This window comes from Zalophus californianus, chromosome 1 (genome assembly GCF_009762305.2).
Source record: "Zalophus californianus isolate mZalCal1 chromosome 1, mZalCal1.pri.v2, whole genome shotgun sequence".
Classification (NCBI taxonomy): Eukaryota; Metazoa; Chordata; class Mammalia; order Carnivora; family Otariidae; genus Zalophus; species Zalophus californianus.
Window position 1 is genome coordinate 204,942,176 of NC_045595.1, and position 17,733 is coordinate 204,959,908.

The 17,733-nt window shown below is 47.0% G+C and overlaps 1 protein-coding gene across 1 annotated transcript; it reads right to left on the reverse strand.

Annotated features, from left to right (window-relative positions):
- Window positions 1-14,187: 14,187 nt before the first annotated feature.
- SMIM34A (small integral membrane protein 34A) lies at window positions 14,188-17,363 on the reverse strand. Its single transcript, XM_027586399.1, has 2 exons — window positions 16,999-17,363; window positions 14,188-15,544 (listed from the first exon to the last, which is right to left on the reverse strand). Exons 1-2 carry the CDS (start codon window positions 17,003-17,005, stop codon window positions 15,132-15,134), a joined length of 420 nt encoding a protein of 139 aa, XP_027442200.1. The 5' UTR covers window positions 17,006-17,363; the 3' UTR covers window positions 14,188-15,131.
- Between the last annotated feature and the right edge of the window lie 370 nt (window positions 17,364-17,733).

The window sequence follows — 17,733 nt, forward strand, 5'->3', positions numbered from 1 at the left end:
AAAATGCACACATTTAGATGCCATTGGGGGTTATTTTTAGAGAGGGCACAGGGGCCATGGGTTTGGAAGAACCAGCCAAAGGAGGAGCCATGGGGCTGGGCCCAGGTGGGCTCCCAGTGGGCTGCCCACCAGGCCTTGGAGGTGACCAGAGAGGGGGTTCTGGAGTCAGAGTGATCAGCAGAGTGATGCAATGCCAACCCACAGCAGCCCTTGAAGAGACTCCTTCTGCAGCCCACCCTCGCTGGGCTAGTGGGAGACCTCGCCAGCGTCTGGGCAGGACCAGGAAGTAGCCTGACATGCCGGACAAGAGGGGCCTGGACTCAAGCAAATCATTGTACCACACACAGCCAGAGAAACTCAGAGAACCTTTCATTTTGCCTCCTTCCCTTGGTTCTGCACCTCCTCCGCTTCCCCTCCTTGGCTGTAGGCTCTCCTGAGAGCTCCTGAGGGCTTGGGAGAGAGAATATGGCAACTCGGGGTTACCTCCCACTTTGGAGATGTTGGAGGGTGATGGAAAGACCACCAGGGGGCAGTCTGGATCTGTGTCCATGATGACTTATAAGCAACACCATAATCACCTCCCAGGAGAGAAGGCCTTGCCAGCCCCAAAAGTACCCTCACATCCCTTCCCAATCACAGCCTTCTCCCTCAGTCCTAATAGTAACTACCCTCTGCTTTTCTAGAAAATTTTTCTGTTCTTTCTTCTCTACGGCCTGGGTAACTGATATTCTAAGGTAGAACACTGTAGTGTGTTTAACTTATTTAAATTAATTTTGTATAATTGGAAAATCAAGTTTGTTTGATTCAAAGACAAAAAGTGACAGAAGTCCTAACTTGAATTCACAAGAGGAGGGGTTGTTGGGGGATCCTAAACTTGGTGAGGATTGTTGTAGTTTTATTGAGTTCTGCCGGACACAAATCGTGCTTGGCATTAAAAAAAAAAAAGAAGAAAAGAAAAGAAAGAAAGAAACATTTGGAAACTTGTTGCACCAAAAAAAAACCCAAAACAAAACAAAAAAAACTGAAACAGTCGCCACACCTATAAATAGATTTGTGTATGTGTGCATTTATTTAGGTCAATGACGCTGGACTCAGGCATTGTTGAGGCTTCTTAACCCCCATTCCCAAGGCCAGAGCCCTGGCAGGGCACTGAGGTCGCTCGTCCATGCTGCTCACTGTGGGCACCCCAGGAGACGCTTAGACCCAATTCTTGTGGTCCTGTCTCCTGGGCCCTGGAGTTTTGCTGGGGTTAAGAACTTCTAGTTGTGCCCCAAAGCCACTGCCCAGGAGGCCCAATTACATTCAGGGGGACCAAGAACGAGCAAGTCAAAGACCCCCAGCACCCCCACCTAAGAGCCTCTGTCCAAAGCTGGGCTTGGGGATAGCTCTGCCCCATTCCCCTCGGCGGCCCTGGCCTCCCTGCTCCCACCTTGGGACAAGTAGCTCGGTCTCCCATACACAGAGGCGGGGGAGGGGCTGCCCTCGGGCTTTGGCCTGGCAACTTGAACCTCCTCTGAGGCCCAGAGCCTGGCCTCCCCTACGGTAGGCAGAGAAGGAAGGGAAAAGGGCTGAGAATGAACCCAGCTTCACAACTCACAAATGACCTGCCCCTGTACCTGTGTGAGCAGGTGTATGTCAGACTTCTTGCCTACTCCCCAAACTCGCTGTTGGGAGGATACTCCCAGTGAAACGTGTCTGATGTGCTCGGCCAGCGACTGGGGGTAACAATAATGCGCAAACTTAGTGTTGGGAACGGCCCTGGGCCCTCTACCCGAAGCACCTTGGTGAACTCTCCATGCAGCCCATGGAGTTGGAAGGATTCTTGCTCCATTTTCAGGACGAAGTGTTTAGGAAGAGAGGGCAAAGGGACCCCTTCTCCTTGCTTGCCAACCAAGAGAAGGATCCTCAGTTGCCTTTTTTCCTACAAAATGGACTCTTAATAAAAACACTTCGTGTACTTTCTAGAGCTAAGGAGAGTTGAAAGGGAGGGCCCATGGGGGCATACGCCTTGGATCTTCTCTGGGGCTTCTTTTCCTCACATGTAGAATGAGAGAATTGGACCAGGCAAAGGCTGAGTTTCGTCCGCCCTAAAATTTGATCTTTTTCTTGTGGAACAAGTAAGATGTGTGTGAGTGTAGATGTAAGTATGTGTGTGTGTCTAGAATGTGTATATGTGTGTGGAAATCGGTATGTGTTTCTATGGGGGGGTGTTTACATGAGTGTGTGCGTGGGGTGTGTGTGTGTGTGTATACACACGTGTGTGGATTTTAACTACCCAGAACCTGGTGCCGGACACCCACCTCCGGATGTGCTTCCTGTTTTCTCTGCAGCTGAGTGACCTGCTCACAGGGAATGCTTTTCTCAGGCCCGGCCTGGAGTGACAACACTTTCCTGCTCCACACTGCTCCCACGGCCCTCTTCCCACGTTATTCCCAGCTCCCACTGCTGGGCTGGGGCCGGAGCTATTAGTCAGGGGAACTACCAAATTCCCTTCAACCTTCCTCAGCTCACCTCCTGCCTCATTGGCTGCAGCAAAACTCCCAACTCTGGCTTCCCCGTGGGACCTCAACCCAGCAGAGAAGAACCAGCCCTCAGAGTTTAAAGCTTCCTCAAGGGTCTGCCTGGCCCTCAATGGGGTACATGGAAGCATCGTCTGGGGAGCTCTACGGAATTGTTTAGATCTGGGCCCCAAGCTCAGAGGTTCTGATGCCATTGGTCTAGGATGAAGCCTGGGCATCATCAAGATTTTTACAAGTGGGGGCGCCGGGGTGGCCCAGTCGGTTAAGCATCTGATTCTTGATTTTGGCTCAGGTCCTAATCTCGTGGGGCGTGAGATTAAGCCCCATATTGGGTTCCATGCTCAGTGAGGAGTCTGCTTGAGATTCTCTTTCCTTCTGCCCTTCCCCCTGCTCTCACTCTCTCTCTCAAATAAAATAAAAGTTTTTTTTAAAAAAAAGATTTTTACAAGTGTCTATGTGATTCTGAAGTGAAGCCAAGGTGAGAACCTCTGTCTTAGAACAAGTTTTAATCAGGGCCTAGTGGGGAGCCTCTGGGGAGCAGAATTTTAGAGCCAGCAGTGTTAATTCTGAAAGGAACAGAACCACATTTAATGATCTTTTTTAAACATTTTATTTATTTTTGCGAGAGAGCAAGTGAGCACACAAGTGGGGGGAGGGGCAGAGGGAGAAGCAGACTCCCCGCTGAGCAGGGAGCCCGATGTGGGACTCTATACCAGGACTCTGGGATCGTGACCTGAGCCAAAGGCAGACACTTAACTGACTAAGCCACCCAGGTGCCCTTTAATGACTTTTTAATATAGAAATATTTGTTTTATATAAATGCAGAAGGGAGAAAGTAGGGGATGGGTTTGAGCTTCTCTTTGCTCCCTTTGGTGGCCTGAGGAACCCCATGGAACATGGTGTCTTAGTCCATTCCAGCTGCTATAACAAGTTACTGCAGATTGGGGCAGTAGGGGTGGGGGTTCAGGTGGTGCTTAAACAGCAGACATTTATTTCTCACAGCTCTGGAGGCTGGAAGTCCAAGATCAAAGTCCCAGTAGATCCCGTGTCTGGTGAAGGTCCACCACTAGCTTGCGGACAACCGTGTCCTCATTGTATCCCCACTTGGGGGAGAGTAGAGAGAGGCAAGATCTCCCATCTCTTCTTCAGAGGGCACTAATCCCATCATGCAGCCTCCATCCTCATGACCCAATCACCCTCCCCAAGGCTCCATCTCCTATTACCATCACAGTGGAGGTTAGGATTTCAATGTGACTTTTTGGAGGGCATGAACGTTCAGTCCATAGCACATGGTTTGAGAATCTATCTGGTTCAACTCTATGTGATATTTAGTGCTGTTCCCCAGACTTTGGCTCTTGGCCTTCCAGACACATGGTAGGTAGGAGCACTTCCCCACCCCCCTGTGGTTGGGCACAGCCATGGGTTCATTCTAGCCAAGGAGTGGCGGGCAGAAGTGATAGGTGTCCCTTCAGCCTGGAGCATTTAATGGTCCAAGTGAGACCCTCCAGAGCTCTTCCCTTCAGCACTGAGACCAGCAGTGTTTCAGAGAGGGACTGTTCTGGAAACCTGGGTCTCAGAATAAGGACAATAATAACATGGAGCAGAGCCCCAGCTGACCTGCAGTGCACCTGTGGCATGAGAGAGACATAAACCTCAACCAAGGGGTGTCTGGGTGGCTCAGTTGGTTAAGTGACTGCCTTCGGCTCAGATCATGATCCTGGAGTCCTGGGATCGAGTCCCGCATTGGGCTTCCTGCTCAGCGGGGAGCCTGCTTCTCCCTCTGACTCTCCCCCCTCTTGTGCTCTCACTCTCTCATTCTCTCTCTCAAATAAATAAATAAAATCTTTAAAAAAAATAAAAAAAATAAACCTCAACCAAACTAGTAGCCTTCCCCACTCCTTACCTTGAATGAAAACAGAAGTGTATTTTGGACAAAGACTTAACAGAAACATCACATGGACTTCTGAATCTGATAGACCTAGCTTTGAACTTCTTGCCAGCCGTGTGATGATTGACAGGTTTCTGAACTTCTCAGAGCCTCAGTTCCCACCTTCCAGAATGTATAAGGGGACTGCCTGGGCTGGTCTATGTCAGAGCACCTAGCATTTGGTAGCATTCATGCAGTGTTAGTCTTCTTCTCTTCCTCTTACACCTGATTGTACACCCTGCATGCATTTTCCCCAACCCCCCTTCCTGACAGTACCGTGAGTTTGGTTCAGGTGTTCACTCATCTTCCATGAAGCTCAGGTTCTTCTGGAGGAAGCCACGCCAACTCCCACTCCAGACTCAAGCCAATCCGCATATTCCGCTCCCCACCCCCATCACATGGTTCGGGGTGTGCTGTGAGAGAAGCAGCCCCCCAATAAATCTCAGGATTCTTGCTTGGACTTCTGGGCACTCAGGCTCCAAGAGAGGACTAGCCTTGCTTCCCTGCATCTCTCTTTCCCGAGGAACAGACCTGTCCTCTGTGCAAAAAGCCTCGCCAACACTTGTTCAAACATGTCCGACCCTGGCAGGGGATGCAACCTGGGCTCCAGCTGGGACCCCCACTTTTTTTCTGCTAATTAAACTTCCTAATAGAACAGTACTGAGTGGGTTTGCAAGGCAGGGGGTGTGGGATAAAGGGACGCACATGCAAGTGCTTGTCTGGGCCTTGGGGACAGCTTGGGGCAGAAGGCTTGAGATAATCAGGGTTTCAAACCACACAGGAAGGACATGACTTGAGGGCAGACAGCTCAGCATCTCCCTGGCAAATACTAAGTACAATAATAACATTCTCCAAAGAACCTTAGCGTTTGGGTGCATGGGAGAGCAAACAGAAATCCATGTCATGGAAATGATGTGGCTTAATTTAACATTACGACTTCATTTTAACATGAAGACTTATCAACATAATCCTGCTTGTTGGCTTCACTCCATTATGTTTTCCAGTGTGTCAAATTATATGGCTAATGCCGATGGTGGAGGACATAAATCTCTTTGTCTGCCCTTACCGGAGGTTTATGGATCAATTTCTCTGTTGTGTTGTAACCTATCGTCCCGAATCATCAACACTTTGCCCATGCTTTTCTTACAAAGAGTTCCCAGCCTGTGGAAGACTCGCCTTCTGTCACACACTGATGTAGTCATCTGGCCGGGTCTGGGAGGAGGAGCCTGACTGGGGGGAGGTCCATATGCCACGCAGAACCTAAGAGAGACCCTGATGCCTTCTGAAAGTGATCTGCACAGAATCTGTCCCTCTGGAGAGGCATTTATTACATGCAAGGTCCCTGATGGGCAACCTTTCTCCTGGAGCCCTCCTTTACATCATCCCCCCCTGCCCCCGCCCCAACACACATTATTTCTGACCAGGGCTACCTGCCCCTTCCCTGCTCCCGAAGATCCTGGCTTACCTCCAGCTTTGTTTGTGTTGTGTTGCCCTGTGTGGTCCCTTGACCTTTTCCAGGACACTGTGTTTTTCTGTCTTGCTGGTCCTAGCACAGTGCCCGGGTGCATGCTATATAAGAAATGTATATTTGGTCTTTGCTTTGGTTCTTAGCACGGTTCTCCTCCTCCTCCTCCTCCCCCTTCTTCTTCTTCTTCTTTAGGATTTTATTTATTTATTTATTTTAGAGAAAGAGAAAGAGAGCATGTGAGCAAGCAGAGGGTGGAGGGGAGGAGGAGCAGAGGGAGGGAGAGGGAAAGAATCTCAAGTAGACTCCATGTTGAGTGCAGAGCCTCATCCCAGGACCCTGAGATCCTGACCTGAGCCGAAACCAGGAGTCCAACACCCAACGGTTAACTGAGCCATCCAGACGCCCCTCTAGCTCAAGGCTTCTAAAACCCTTGGAAATATCCTGAGAGGAACATCTTTTACTATTTGAAACAAGCCCTTTTCAACTGGACCTGAGTTTATGCTAATAAGGTGACCTTGGTGGGCCCTGACATAGCAGGTTGGGTGCTGGCTGCCATAGGGGTTCCTATGGTGTGATTAGAGGGTTGAAACTTTCAGGCCCACACCCGACCTCCAGGGTGGGGAGAGGGGCGGGAGATTGAATTAAATGACCAGTGGCCACGGATTTAATTCTCTATGCCTACATAATGAAGCCTGCCTAAGAACCCCTAAAAATGGGATTCAGAAACCTTTTCGGTTGGTGAACACAGAGAGGTGTTGGGGAGGATGTGGGAGGTGCCTCTCAGCCTGGAAGCTCCACACGCCTTTCCCCACACCTCACCCCTTAAGCTCTTCCATCCAGCTGTTCCTGAGCTGTGTCCCTTATTATGCACTGGTGACCCTCGGGAACTTGGGACTGGCATCTGGAGTGGGGATGGTCCTCAGGGATTGAGCCTTCAGCCTGTGGGGTCTGCCCTAACCCTGGGCAGTTAGTGTCAGAATGGAACTGAATTATAGGACAGTCAACTGGGGTCTGGAGGACTGGAGAACTGGTTGTTGGTGTGGAAATCCCACACATCTGGTGTCACAAGTGAGCCAAAAAATAGCTCGGGGCCCTTACCACGTGTCTCGGAAATCACATGACCTCAGGACCAGAATTATGGGCACTGCGCTGGTGTAAAGTGCTACTTTGATGGGCCTGCCTCAGAAAGATGAGGTTGAGAGCAGAAAAGAGAGGGGGGTAAAGAAAAAGTGGGTTATAGGTTGTTACCTGGGAAGCATCCTCAATACAAATAAATATGTGGTTTGTTCCCCTCCTGACTTCCGAGCGCATGCGATCCCCCGTTTTATGGTTCATTATATACGGTCACAGGGCATCTTTTGCTTCAACATTTGTATTGGAGTAAGGCAAACCTTGCATCACTTACATCCTCCCCGCTGTGAGCTCCCTAAACCCAAGCAGTCTTGGGCTTTCTGTAGCAAAGTGTATGTGATGTGGGTGCTGAGTACATACTAGCTTATCGGGTGATGTAACTCGAGTTAGAGTATATGCAGAACAAGTGAAAGGCTCACGATCATGTGGGCTCTGTCTCTTGCTTTCTATGACGAATGTTTCGGTATAGTGGATCACATCCCAAACTGGGCCATAGTCCCTCACCAAGCTCAGCGAAAGAAGTGGCCCGTTGTCTGGGTAACACTGCAGATTATATTAAAGGCTTCCTGTAACCTCAGGGTCCAGAAGCCTGTTGGCCTTCGTTTCATCTACCACTGCTCAAGCTTGCTTGGCCGTGAACTTTCATTCTTTAACTCAGACCTTGTATCATTCTGGGGGCATTCAGGAGACTGAAGCCACACGATCAGCTGTGGATGTTTAATGTATAGAATTACTAAACTGAAACAGGGGAGAAGCTATAAAGATGTAAAGAGAACTCGAAAGGTGTTCTAAGGCTGAAGAAGAGTGCCCAGGGAAGGACAAACTTGGAGGGGGGGTCCCCTTCCCAAGGCTGGGGTTCAGACCTTGTTGGAAGATTGTGGCCACTGGGTAGAGGAGAAGTTTGCAGGGCTGCCTGGGCTGGAGCTGGGCCATGGTCTCTGAGCAGCAGGACACGATTTCCCAGTCTCAGGAGAGCCGAGGCTGGTGGGCAGGTGCAGGGGAGCTGGGCACCGCCATCCATGTGAGGCCCAGAGGGTTGTTTCCCGTGTCCCTTCCGATGCGGATACCACGTGCCCCACAGCCCAGGCCAGGCTCCACCTGCCAGTGAGCGGGCTCCTGTGAACCTGAACTCCAACTGGCACAAAGGACTCACCCACATACTGTGTTAAGGGACTTGACCAAACTGGCTTCCACCCACGCTAGGCTATCTCCATAAAGGTGACCCCAACCCCATGCTGAGTCTTCACTCAAGAAAACACAATGCTGCCAAACCACTAAATGTACGTTGTCCCACAACGTGCATCTTGTGTACAACCCGTCTTGCCAAACCATTTTCAGTAATCCTCCACCTACCTCCTTCTGGAATCTTCCATGTCCACATAGCTCCAGTCCCTTTTTGTTCCTTTTCTGTTCTCACCTTTGTCTCAGTTGGAGTGGAGCACAGTCTCCACTGGAGTCTCTTTCCTCTTCTGCAGTCATCTGAATGCAATCTGCCTTGCTGCCTTTTTAGTAAGTGTCCAGTGCTGTTTTTTCTTTGACAATGTGCCTTAGTCGGACAACCATAACAAAATACCATAGCCTGGGACCTTAGACAACAGACGTTTATTTCTCATAGTTCTGGAGGCTAGGAGTCCAAGATCAAGGTGCTGGCAGATTGAGGGTCTGGTGAGGACTCTTCCTGGTTTGCCACGTATTGCTTCGCACAGTGGAAAGACAGAGCTCTGGCGTCTTTCGTCAGATAAGGACACTAATCCCGTATGGGGGCTCCACCCTCATGACCTCATCGAAACCTAACATTCCCCAAAGATCTCACCTCTAAATACCACTACAATGGGCAGGGGGAACATCTGGGTGGTGCAGCTGGTTAAGGGTCTGACTCTTAGTTTCAGCTCAGGTCGTGATCTCAGGGTCGTGAGATAGAGACTGGCACCAGGCTCCCTGCTCAGCGCGGAGTCTGCTTGAGATTCTCTCTCCCTCTCTCTCTGTACCTCCCCCCTGTGCACGTGCACACTCTCATTCTCTCTCAAATAAATAAATAAATCTTTAAATGCCATTACAATGGGAATTAGGGCTTCAACATACACATTTGGGGGAAAACAAACATTCAGTCCAGAGAACACTATCAATGCCCTGACTCCCTTGTGTGGCATCCACCATCCTCGGCTGGCCTCTGTCCTGGACAGCTGTTACCATTGCCTTTCATCACGGGTGACTAGGTGCCCTCCTGCCAGTGAGTGGGCTCCCTACACCCCAGTTCTCTCTGTGCACCTGCCCACTAGCGTTGGCTCCCCTGTGCCCTGGGAAATTGTTTCTTGCTGCCCAGAGACTGTGGCCCAGCTTGGGTCCAGGCAACCCCACAAACTTTTCTTACCATCTAGTGGCTTTAACCAGAGCTTCACCAATGGGGTCTGAACCCCAGCCTTGGGGAGGGGACCCCCTTCCAAGTTTGTCCTTTCCTGGGCACTCTCCCTCAGCCCTAGGATATGCTTTAGAGTTCTTTTTATATTTTTATAGTTTCTTATCATAACTGGATAGTTCGTTATATGAAACTTCCTCTGTTCACATGACCATATGGTTTGTCTCCCGCTTTATTTGTTGGTGTTACCATCGAGGCAGCATAGCACATGGGGATACGGAGGATGGGCAACGGGCGGAAGAAATAATCGAGGTACAACACGCTTAGTACTTGGTCCATACGAGTCCTTTTATTTTAACTTTTATTATTTGCACATGAGTATTGTTATTTTTTTTAAAGCACATCTGTTAGGAGGCCGGTCAAGGGGAGAAGGCTTTCTGGAAGCAATGATATCTGAGCTGGTTTGAAGACAGACAAATGAACGGGGCATATGGGCAGAAGGGCAGCCACCCGCGCCAAGCCTGGACGCTCGCCCAGCTCCTAAGGCCGCTATAAGGACCCAAGTGAGATAGACAGATAAATGTACTTTGTAAACACACAGAGAGATTGTAAACAGTAACAATCCAATTACCTTTGCTTGCTGGAACTACTTCCTTAAGAACAACGAATTTCCTTGTTCAAATTCCATGCTCATTATATTTTGTCTGGAGATTGGACATTTCCACCTCCCACTGAAGTACCCACTGAAAATTGTTAGGATCTCTTGTTCCCAAGGAAATAGCTCTCATTATAAGTAACTAAGCTGACACACTAGAGTAGGCCTCCTTCATTCATTCAGCAAATATTTATTGTGTGTTTTGCAAGGAATTGGTAATGTCAAAATTATTCTTGTCCTTATTCTTGAGTTATGATTGTCCTTCTCTGGTGGTGGGCAAGTCATTGGAAAGGCATTTCTCAATGTGTTCTGCCATCCTGCTTGGTCCTTAACCTACTCCTCCCTCTTTCTCTTTTCCCCTTCCCTTGAGAAGCAAATTCTCTTGGTCTCCTGTAGAATGGTTCCACCTACATTCATGAGCCCTTGGGGTCTCACTTCCTGTACCAAACACTTGGCAAACAAATGCAGTTCCCATCCTTGGAGAGATTCCGTTAAATAAAATTTTCTCTTTGGGATGCCTGGATGGCTCAGTCGTTAAGCGTCTGCCTTCGGCTCAGGTCATGATCCCAGGGTCCTGGGATTGAGCCCCACATCGGGCTCCCTGCTCGTCAGGAAGCCTGCTTCTCCCTCTCCCACTCCCCCTGTTTGTGTTCCCTCTCTCGCGGTGTCTCTCTCTGTCAAATACATAAATAAAATCTTTAAAAAAATTTTTTTCTCTTTGATTCATCCAAGTGTCTACAAAGTGTGATAGCAGCCCTGAAGAGCCACCAATTCTGCCTTAGAAGTCAAGAAAGTTTCACAGAAGATAATACCTGGGGAACAGTCTTTTTATTGGTATTTCCTCCATAGAGGTCAATGCCCTCAGGCCACAGAAGGGAGCACATGACTCAGCCTCAGCCAATCAGAGTTCTCTATTCCTTGGGCCCACCCTCAGTGATTGGTCCAAGGGATAGGCCCCTGCTATACCTGATCCAATGCAATACTCTCTCTGACATTTGACACTTGAGCAGAGGTACAGAGAGGTAGCATGGAAGGTGAACCATCTTCTGGGAGGACCCTAGAGATACGGTTCTCCAGTGGGGGCCTTTGAATGAGTGAGTGAAGGCTTCAAGCAAACTAACGTCTCTCCTTCCCAAGGCCTGGATAAGCTGCTGTCCTTTTGATTCTGGGAGCTATCTCAGTTGCCTTCCCACAAATCCTCTTTTTGGGGGGAGGAGAGGCCATGAGTTAGCTAGAGTTGGTTTCCATTGTTGCCAAGAGAAGAACTTTAATTTTAATTGAAGAGTGAGTTGATATTCTTCTGCTCCAGTAGAAATCTAGACAATCAGAATCAGTTATGAGAATCAGAGTCACCAGCCACTCTAGGAAGATCTGGGTAAATGCTAACAAATGCTTAGTCTTTAATTTTTTTTAATCTTTTTTTGAAAATGTTGGGATGGGGTGCTTGGGTGGCATAGTTGGTTAAGCATCTGACTCTTGGTTTCACTTCAGGTCGTGATCCCAGGGTCCTGGGATTGAGCCCCGTGTTGGGCTCCACACTCAGTGGGGAGTCCGCTTGGCATTCTCTCCCCCCTCCCTCTGCCCCTCCCCCTGAAATAAATAAATAAATCTTTAAAAAATAAAATAAAATAAAATGTTGTGATACCACCATCACACCAGACACATGGAAATGCAGCTGAGCCGATTAGAATTCCATTTAGAATAGAAGTATTGCAAACACCCAGGAAAACTCAGGGAACCTGGATTTGATTTGGTAGAAATCATAGTACCATCAGCCACAAATCCCCAGAGGAGCCATTCCTGGAAACTGGTAACTGGATCCATTCTGCATTGATTTTAAATAATTTCCATTTCAGAGAAAGTCCTTTATCTGACCTCATCCCCTAATCTTGGGGCTCACTTACCATAGGGACAAATAAAGAAAAAGTGTCTGGAATGTTAGGAATCAGCTTGCTCTATTCTTGTCTCCACCGGGGTCGGTGGAATGTGCAGATCTCTTTCCCACTTGCTGAACTGAACACCCACCCACTGTGGTGCGGGTACCCTTCCCACTAGTCCAACTACGTGGGGTTTGCCAAGATAGCTGTGGATTGCTCTGAGCCTGAGCATTTTAGAGTTAAGGGATTTTGCATAAAATATTCATAATACTTGTGTCCCACCAGTCTTGCTTAAAATGGAGACTACATGGATGTTGTCTCCATCCAGGAACACATTTCCCATGCAAACTCTCAGATGAGCTCCCCAGAAAACAGGTGAATTTGGATGAAGAAACAGTTAGGTGGTCTGGGAAAATGTCCTTGGATCTCATGTAACTAACTGTGTCTGAGTGTCAATGGGAAGATGGCAGCTTTGCTCCTTAGGAAATACCGTAGGAGCCCATCCCTGACCACGTGCCTAATGTGACAAGCTCTCTTTGGGGTTTCCATGGAGGCTTATTGATGGAGTCAAGGGTTGGGGATTAAATGAAATGGAATCTCATTGAATGCTCCCTGAAGGGTCAAGCAATGTGAAATCTTACAAGTGATCACTGAGCTGGTGTAAGAAGCATACCAAATCTATCTTTTCCCTACAAAACAAAAATCCTAGAAATACAAAACCCTGGTGAAAGAAGGGATCGCCACTTACCACATCACAGGGCTCCTCTTTTCAAATTCTACTTCAAGGCCCACTTCCTTCAGGAAATTATTTATCCAGTAGTACCATATAGGATATTTTTGGTTGAGGCGGGTCAGAAAGCTTAATAAAGGAAATGTATTGGCTCACAAACTGAAACAGTCCTGTGGCAAATTAAGACTTTGGGCACAGTTTGATTGGGAGTCTGGTCTCTGTGATTTTTCTCAGTTCTCCTCTCTATGTTGGCTTTTGCCCTCAAATTGGCTTTTCTAATGTTGGCAAAAAGACTCCAGCAATTACAGGCTCAGATCTGCATTTAACACCATCCTGAGCAAGACAAAACTTCAGTGTCCCAGAATCTCCCTTTAAAATCTTTCCAGTCATTCTGACTGGGTCAGCTCTCTTAGGTCATGAGTTCATTTGGGGCCCAATCAGTGAAGCCAGGAAATGGAATGTGCTGGTTGGATTAATCTAGGTCTCTTATTTCAGCCCTTGAACTGGGAGCAGTTTCAGCTTCCTTAGAGCCATATGGATCTCCAAATGCAAATTAGGGGTGGTTGGGTTAAAGAAGGCAGCAATGCATGCTGGGGAAGCAACCAAAGGAGAGGATTGAATCTTCAAATTCACTTAAGTTCTGACCTTTCACTCCCATTGTAAATACATTCCATGTTCCTATTCACTGTGGATTACATTTTTGTCTATTTTTCTTCCTTCTGTTTTATCCTGCCCTATAAGCATCTCAAACATACAGATGATGCCCAGCCCTAACTATATAAAGTATATATCCACTTTTGTTGGATAACCTGTGGAAAATATTTTTACAAAAAGAAAAAAAGAAAAATACTTGGAAGTTGACCTCACCCTCTAGAAACAAAAGCTTGAGGTTTAATTCTGACTTTTATGAAATTGTGGGGCTGGTTGCAGACCACTATCTGCAGACAGGGGGAAAAAATATTTCATTCGTCGTCCAGGGAATGTCTCCAACAACAGAGCTGGATAAATTTCATAGAAGTTGGTACAACATATAATTTATCACTTTGCCTGCTGAAAGTCACTTCCAGAAGTTCGGCTAATCATGGTGTCTCTAAATTAATTACTCATCTAGGCAAGGTCTTATTTCTTTTTAGGCAGAGACAAGCATATAAGTAACAGATATTTATAAAACATTTTATTAAATCATATGATGTCTCATATAACAAAACCTAAAAGTGACTGTTTGTTTTGTCTACATGTAAAACTTGAATCTCATGGACTTGATTCAGAGCTCAGGTCATCAACTGTTATGCAGATTGGTCCTCTTAGAGAACAAGGTACTGTAGCCATTGCTTACAGACTAATTGCCATTGGACCGGTCATTTCCTTTTCCAAATAGTGTAACCACCACCCCCCACTATCAACATCAACCACCCAACACTACCACCATCAACATCAATCATCAACCACCACCACTATCATCAACATCAACCACCACTACCACCACCATCACCATCAACATCAACCACCACCAACATGACCATCATCAACGTCAACCATCGACCACCACCATCAACACTACCACCAATACCACCAACACCACCATCAACATCACCGCTACCAACAACGCACTAGCATCAACCATCACTACCATCACCACTAACACTAATACCACCATCAGCATCAACCACTGTCACTGCTATGAACGCAAGGCTTATATTTTACATACTTATTTTACTTTGAAAAATATATTCATATGCATGATCTCATTAGCTCTTATCTACTTTATAAGATTGGCAGAACAGACATTATCATTCTCATTTTATCTGTGTGGAAACTAAGGTCCAGAGCTGTGAGGTTCTTGACTAGCGTTTGATTCTTCTGACTCCAAAACTAATGCTCTTTTTCAATGGACCCCATGCCCTCAATGAAAATGAAGAACTTCTAACTTCTGCTATTAACAACCTTCGTTTTATATTCAAGTGAGAACGTCTAGAATGAATGGCTCTTTGAAACCATATATCCCACTGCCATGCATTCCAGGTGAGAGCCACCAGTCATCAAAGTTCATGTGACCTCCCTGGAAGTTGACCTTGAATCCAGGGCTCTCAACTCCAAATTCAGCCTTCTTTCCATGACAAGAGACTACTTTCATGTATACTTTCATGTATACCCTCAGGAATCTCCTAGATTCTCTGAGAACACAAGATGCTCCAAGTCCTTCCTTGGAACACAAGCTTTCCCAGTGAAGGGTATGACCAGAATCTGCTGTCCCTGCTGTCCTGTCTCAAAGTGCCACAAAGTCTGAGAAGGAAACAGGATGCTGGCTTTTGGTCACACTCCCATCGGCCTAAGTAGCCCAGTGATGCTCATCCAGCCCCACTCAATGACCTGACTCTTCTCTCAAGGTTCCAGGTAAACTCAAAGCTGCTTCCCCTTGTAGGAAGGTTGGTTGGGCCTCTTCTGTGGAGGTCGGCTTGCCTTGACTTTCAAGGGATCCCTTGGATTTCAGTTTGGCACTCACTGTTTTTATATTTTGGCCCCAGGCTGGCCTGGTTGGGCTGCAGGACAGCTCTGTTGCTAATGATCAGTGCAGAGCATTTGGCCACCTTGCTTTGGAGACCTTTCTTTTTGAGTTCAGAGGTCAAATTGGAGTAGTAAATATCTTCTAAGGATTTGTCATTCTTTCTGAGGATGTTGCTGGCCAACCGGAAGAGGAAGATCACGCCATAGATGCCAATGATGGTGAGGATGTACCAGGCAGCACTGGTCCCATCTGGAAGTTTCAGGGCCCTGGTGGAGTTGGTGCTGCTCTTCCCCTCCATGTGGTCTCTCAGCAGGTAGCTGAAGCCAGTGCTGTCCTGGGTCTGGTTGGGGGCTCCCTGAGGACTCCACTTGGTCACTGAGAAACAGAGAGAGCCAGATGAGACCGGGCATCCTGGGCTGAGGGTTACCTGGCCAAGCCAATGATCAGTGGGAAATGTGGTGGAAATGGGGGACTGCTTCAAGGGGCTCTCTCTGTTGAATGGGCAGGAGTCTAACAACTTATATATAAAGAGAGGTCTTTTGGGGGGAGGGGTACTAAATATGAATATATGAAAAAGCAAACTAACCATGATATAGTGTGCAATCATATGCATAAAAGAAGGAAGGACATGATATTTGCTCGAAGCTCATATATGCATAAAATATCTCTGGGAGAACACACAAGTAGCACCTGCGGTTGCCCTTGGGGAAGAAAATTGAGGGATGAGATGTACTTTTCACCAGCGCCCTTTTTTACATTGTGTACCCTGTATATTTATCTTCAAAAAGGAGTTAATTTAAAAAGGAAAAGGTACAAGTGGGCACTTTCTTGGTCTCCTTGGTGAAGTGCCCCTCGGTAATGACACAGTGTGCCCTTCCAAGACCAGAAGATTAAAATCTTAATTGCTGTTTAATTCAAAACTGTTTTCTCTCCTCGAAGAGCCAGTGCACAATGAAATGAAAGCCACAGAAATAGTACATAAAACTGTGAGACATTTTCCAATTGAACTTGACTGGCTCAAATCCCCATTTCTTGCCCTCTGCAAACACGGATGTATTCAGAGGTGTCACAGGCTATATCCCATAGCCTGCAGCATGGACTACAGCTGTTCCACAAATGTTGTCTATCTGATATTTGATTGTTGCTAATTCATTTTGCTAATGCAACATGCAGAGAGGCTGGTATTTTTTTAGTTATAGTTAATTGCCAGAATAAGTGAATGATCTTATTACTTTTAGATGAAGGGAGAAACAGTTTAAAAATAACTCTATAAACCACATATGACAAAGCCCAAATGAACAGATTTAATTATATAAAATCGGTCACCCGTAAGGAATGATACAATGATGAGGAATTTTATACCACCGTTGGTGGAAGGGTTTGAGAACTTGAAGTATAGAAGGGGGAAAATGCCCATCATTATTAAAAAAAAAAAAAAGTCAACCCAACAAGAACATCATAAATCTCAACTAGAGCAAGAGAACACGTGTATATAAGCTCAGAGCTTTTCTGAGAGTTGTTATAGAATGATGTGATATGTTCAAATACATATAAAATACACCCAACCAAGAACTACAGGACATTACATTATTTTAAAACTAGTCCATTTCCACATAAGAGAATCTCACTATATTAATTATTGCAGTACATTGTTCTTTACTTTTCTTTGTGAAAAAATAAGAATAAGTTGGTTGCATCTTGATGGATAAGCACATCCTGTAGAAAGACAAACATTTTCCTCTGTGCTATTTTGCACTTATAATTTACTGATGGGAAATACAGCAGTCCTTCTAGAACAGCCCATCCCTGTATCAAAGCAGAATACTCACGTTCCATGAGGCGGTCTTTTCCTTGACTCTTGGGGAGGCAAGTTTAAGCGGCTGCCGTGGATGGAGAAGATAAAATGAGAAGTCTTCCCCTGCAGGTGATCACAGTCCTACTGAAATCGGGCTGCACTGAGGTTCCTGGGCTGGAAGTAACTCGATACCCAGAGAATTTTAGGGCAGTACCAAATAGAAACTTTGCAGAGAAGAGCTGGACTAGTTTTCTCTAGTTCATCAGGGGATTGCAATCAATCTGTCTACTGTTGGCTCGGAATACAAAGTACTTCCTGGCTTAAGCATGTTGAGAAGGTCTAAAGCAAAAGAATTTTTAAAAACACGCTGGTACCAAGGGGCCTCCAGCTCTCCCTGGTCCCATCCAGGCCTGCAGTGGTGGGAGGCTGGCCCAGAGGCTGGCTCATCAGCTTATAGCCTGGATGGTTCCTGAATTCCCCTGTTCTCCACCTGTCCTAGGAGTGACAGATGGTCAGGTGTGGCAGAGGCCTGTTGTCACAGGGTCAGGAAACTCCAGGGTCAGGAGTCACCAGCTTCCTCTTGGACTGTCTCCCAGATGAGGAAACCCAGACAGGAAGGCCCAGGCGTGGGGCAGGTGGTGGGGGACACCCCCTCAGGGATCAGTGGACAGTGGGCCAGAAGGCCAGGCTGTTCAGAGTGGGGCTTCTTTTTCCCACATTCCTGAGTCATGGCCCACACTGGAATCTAAGTACATTTAACCAGCAAGTT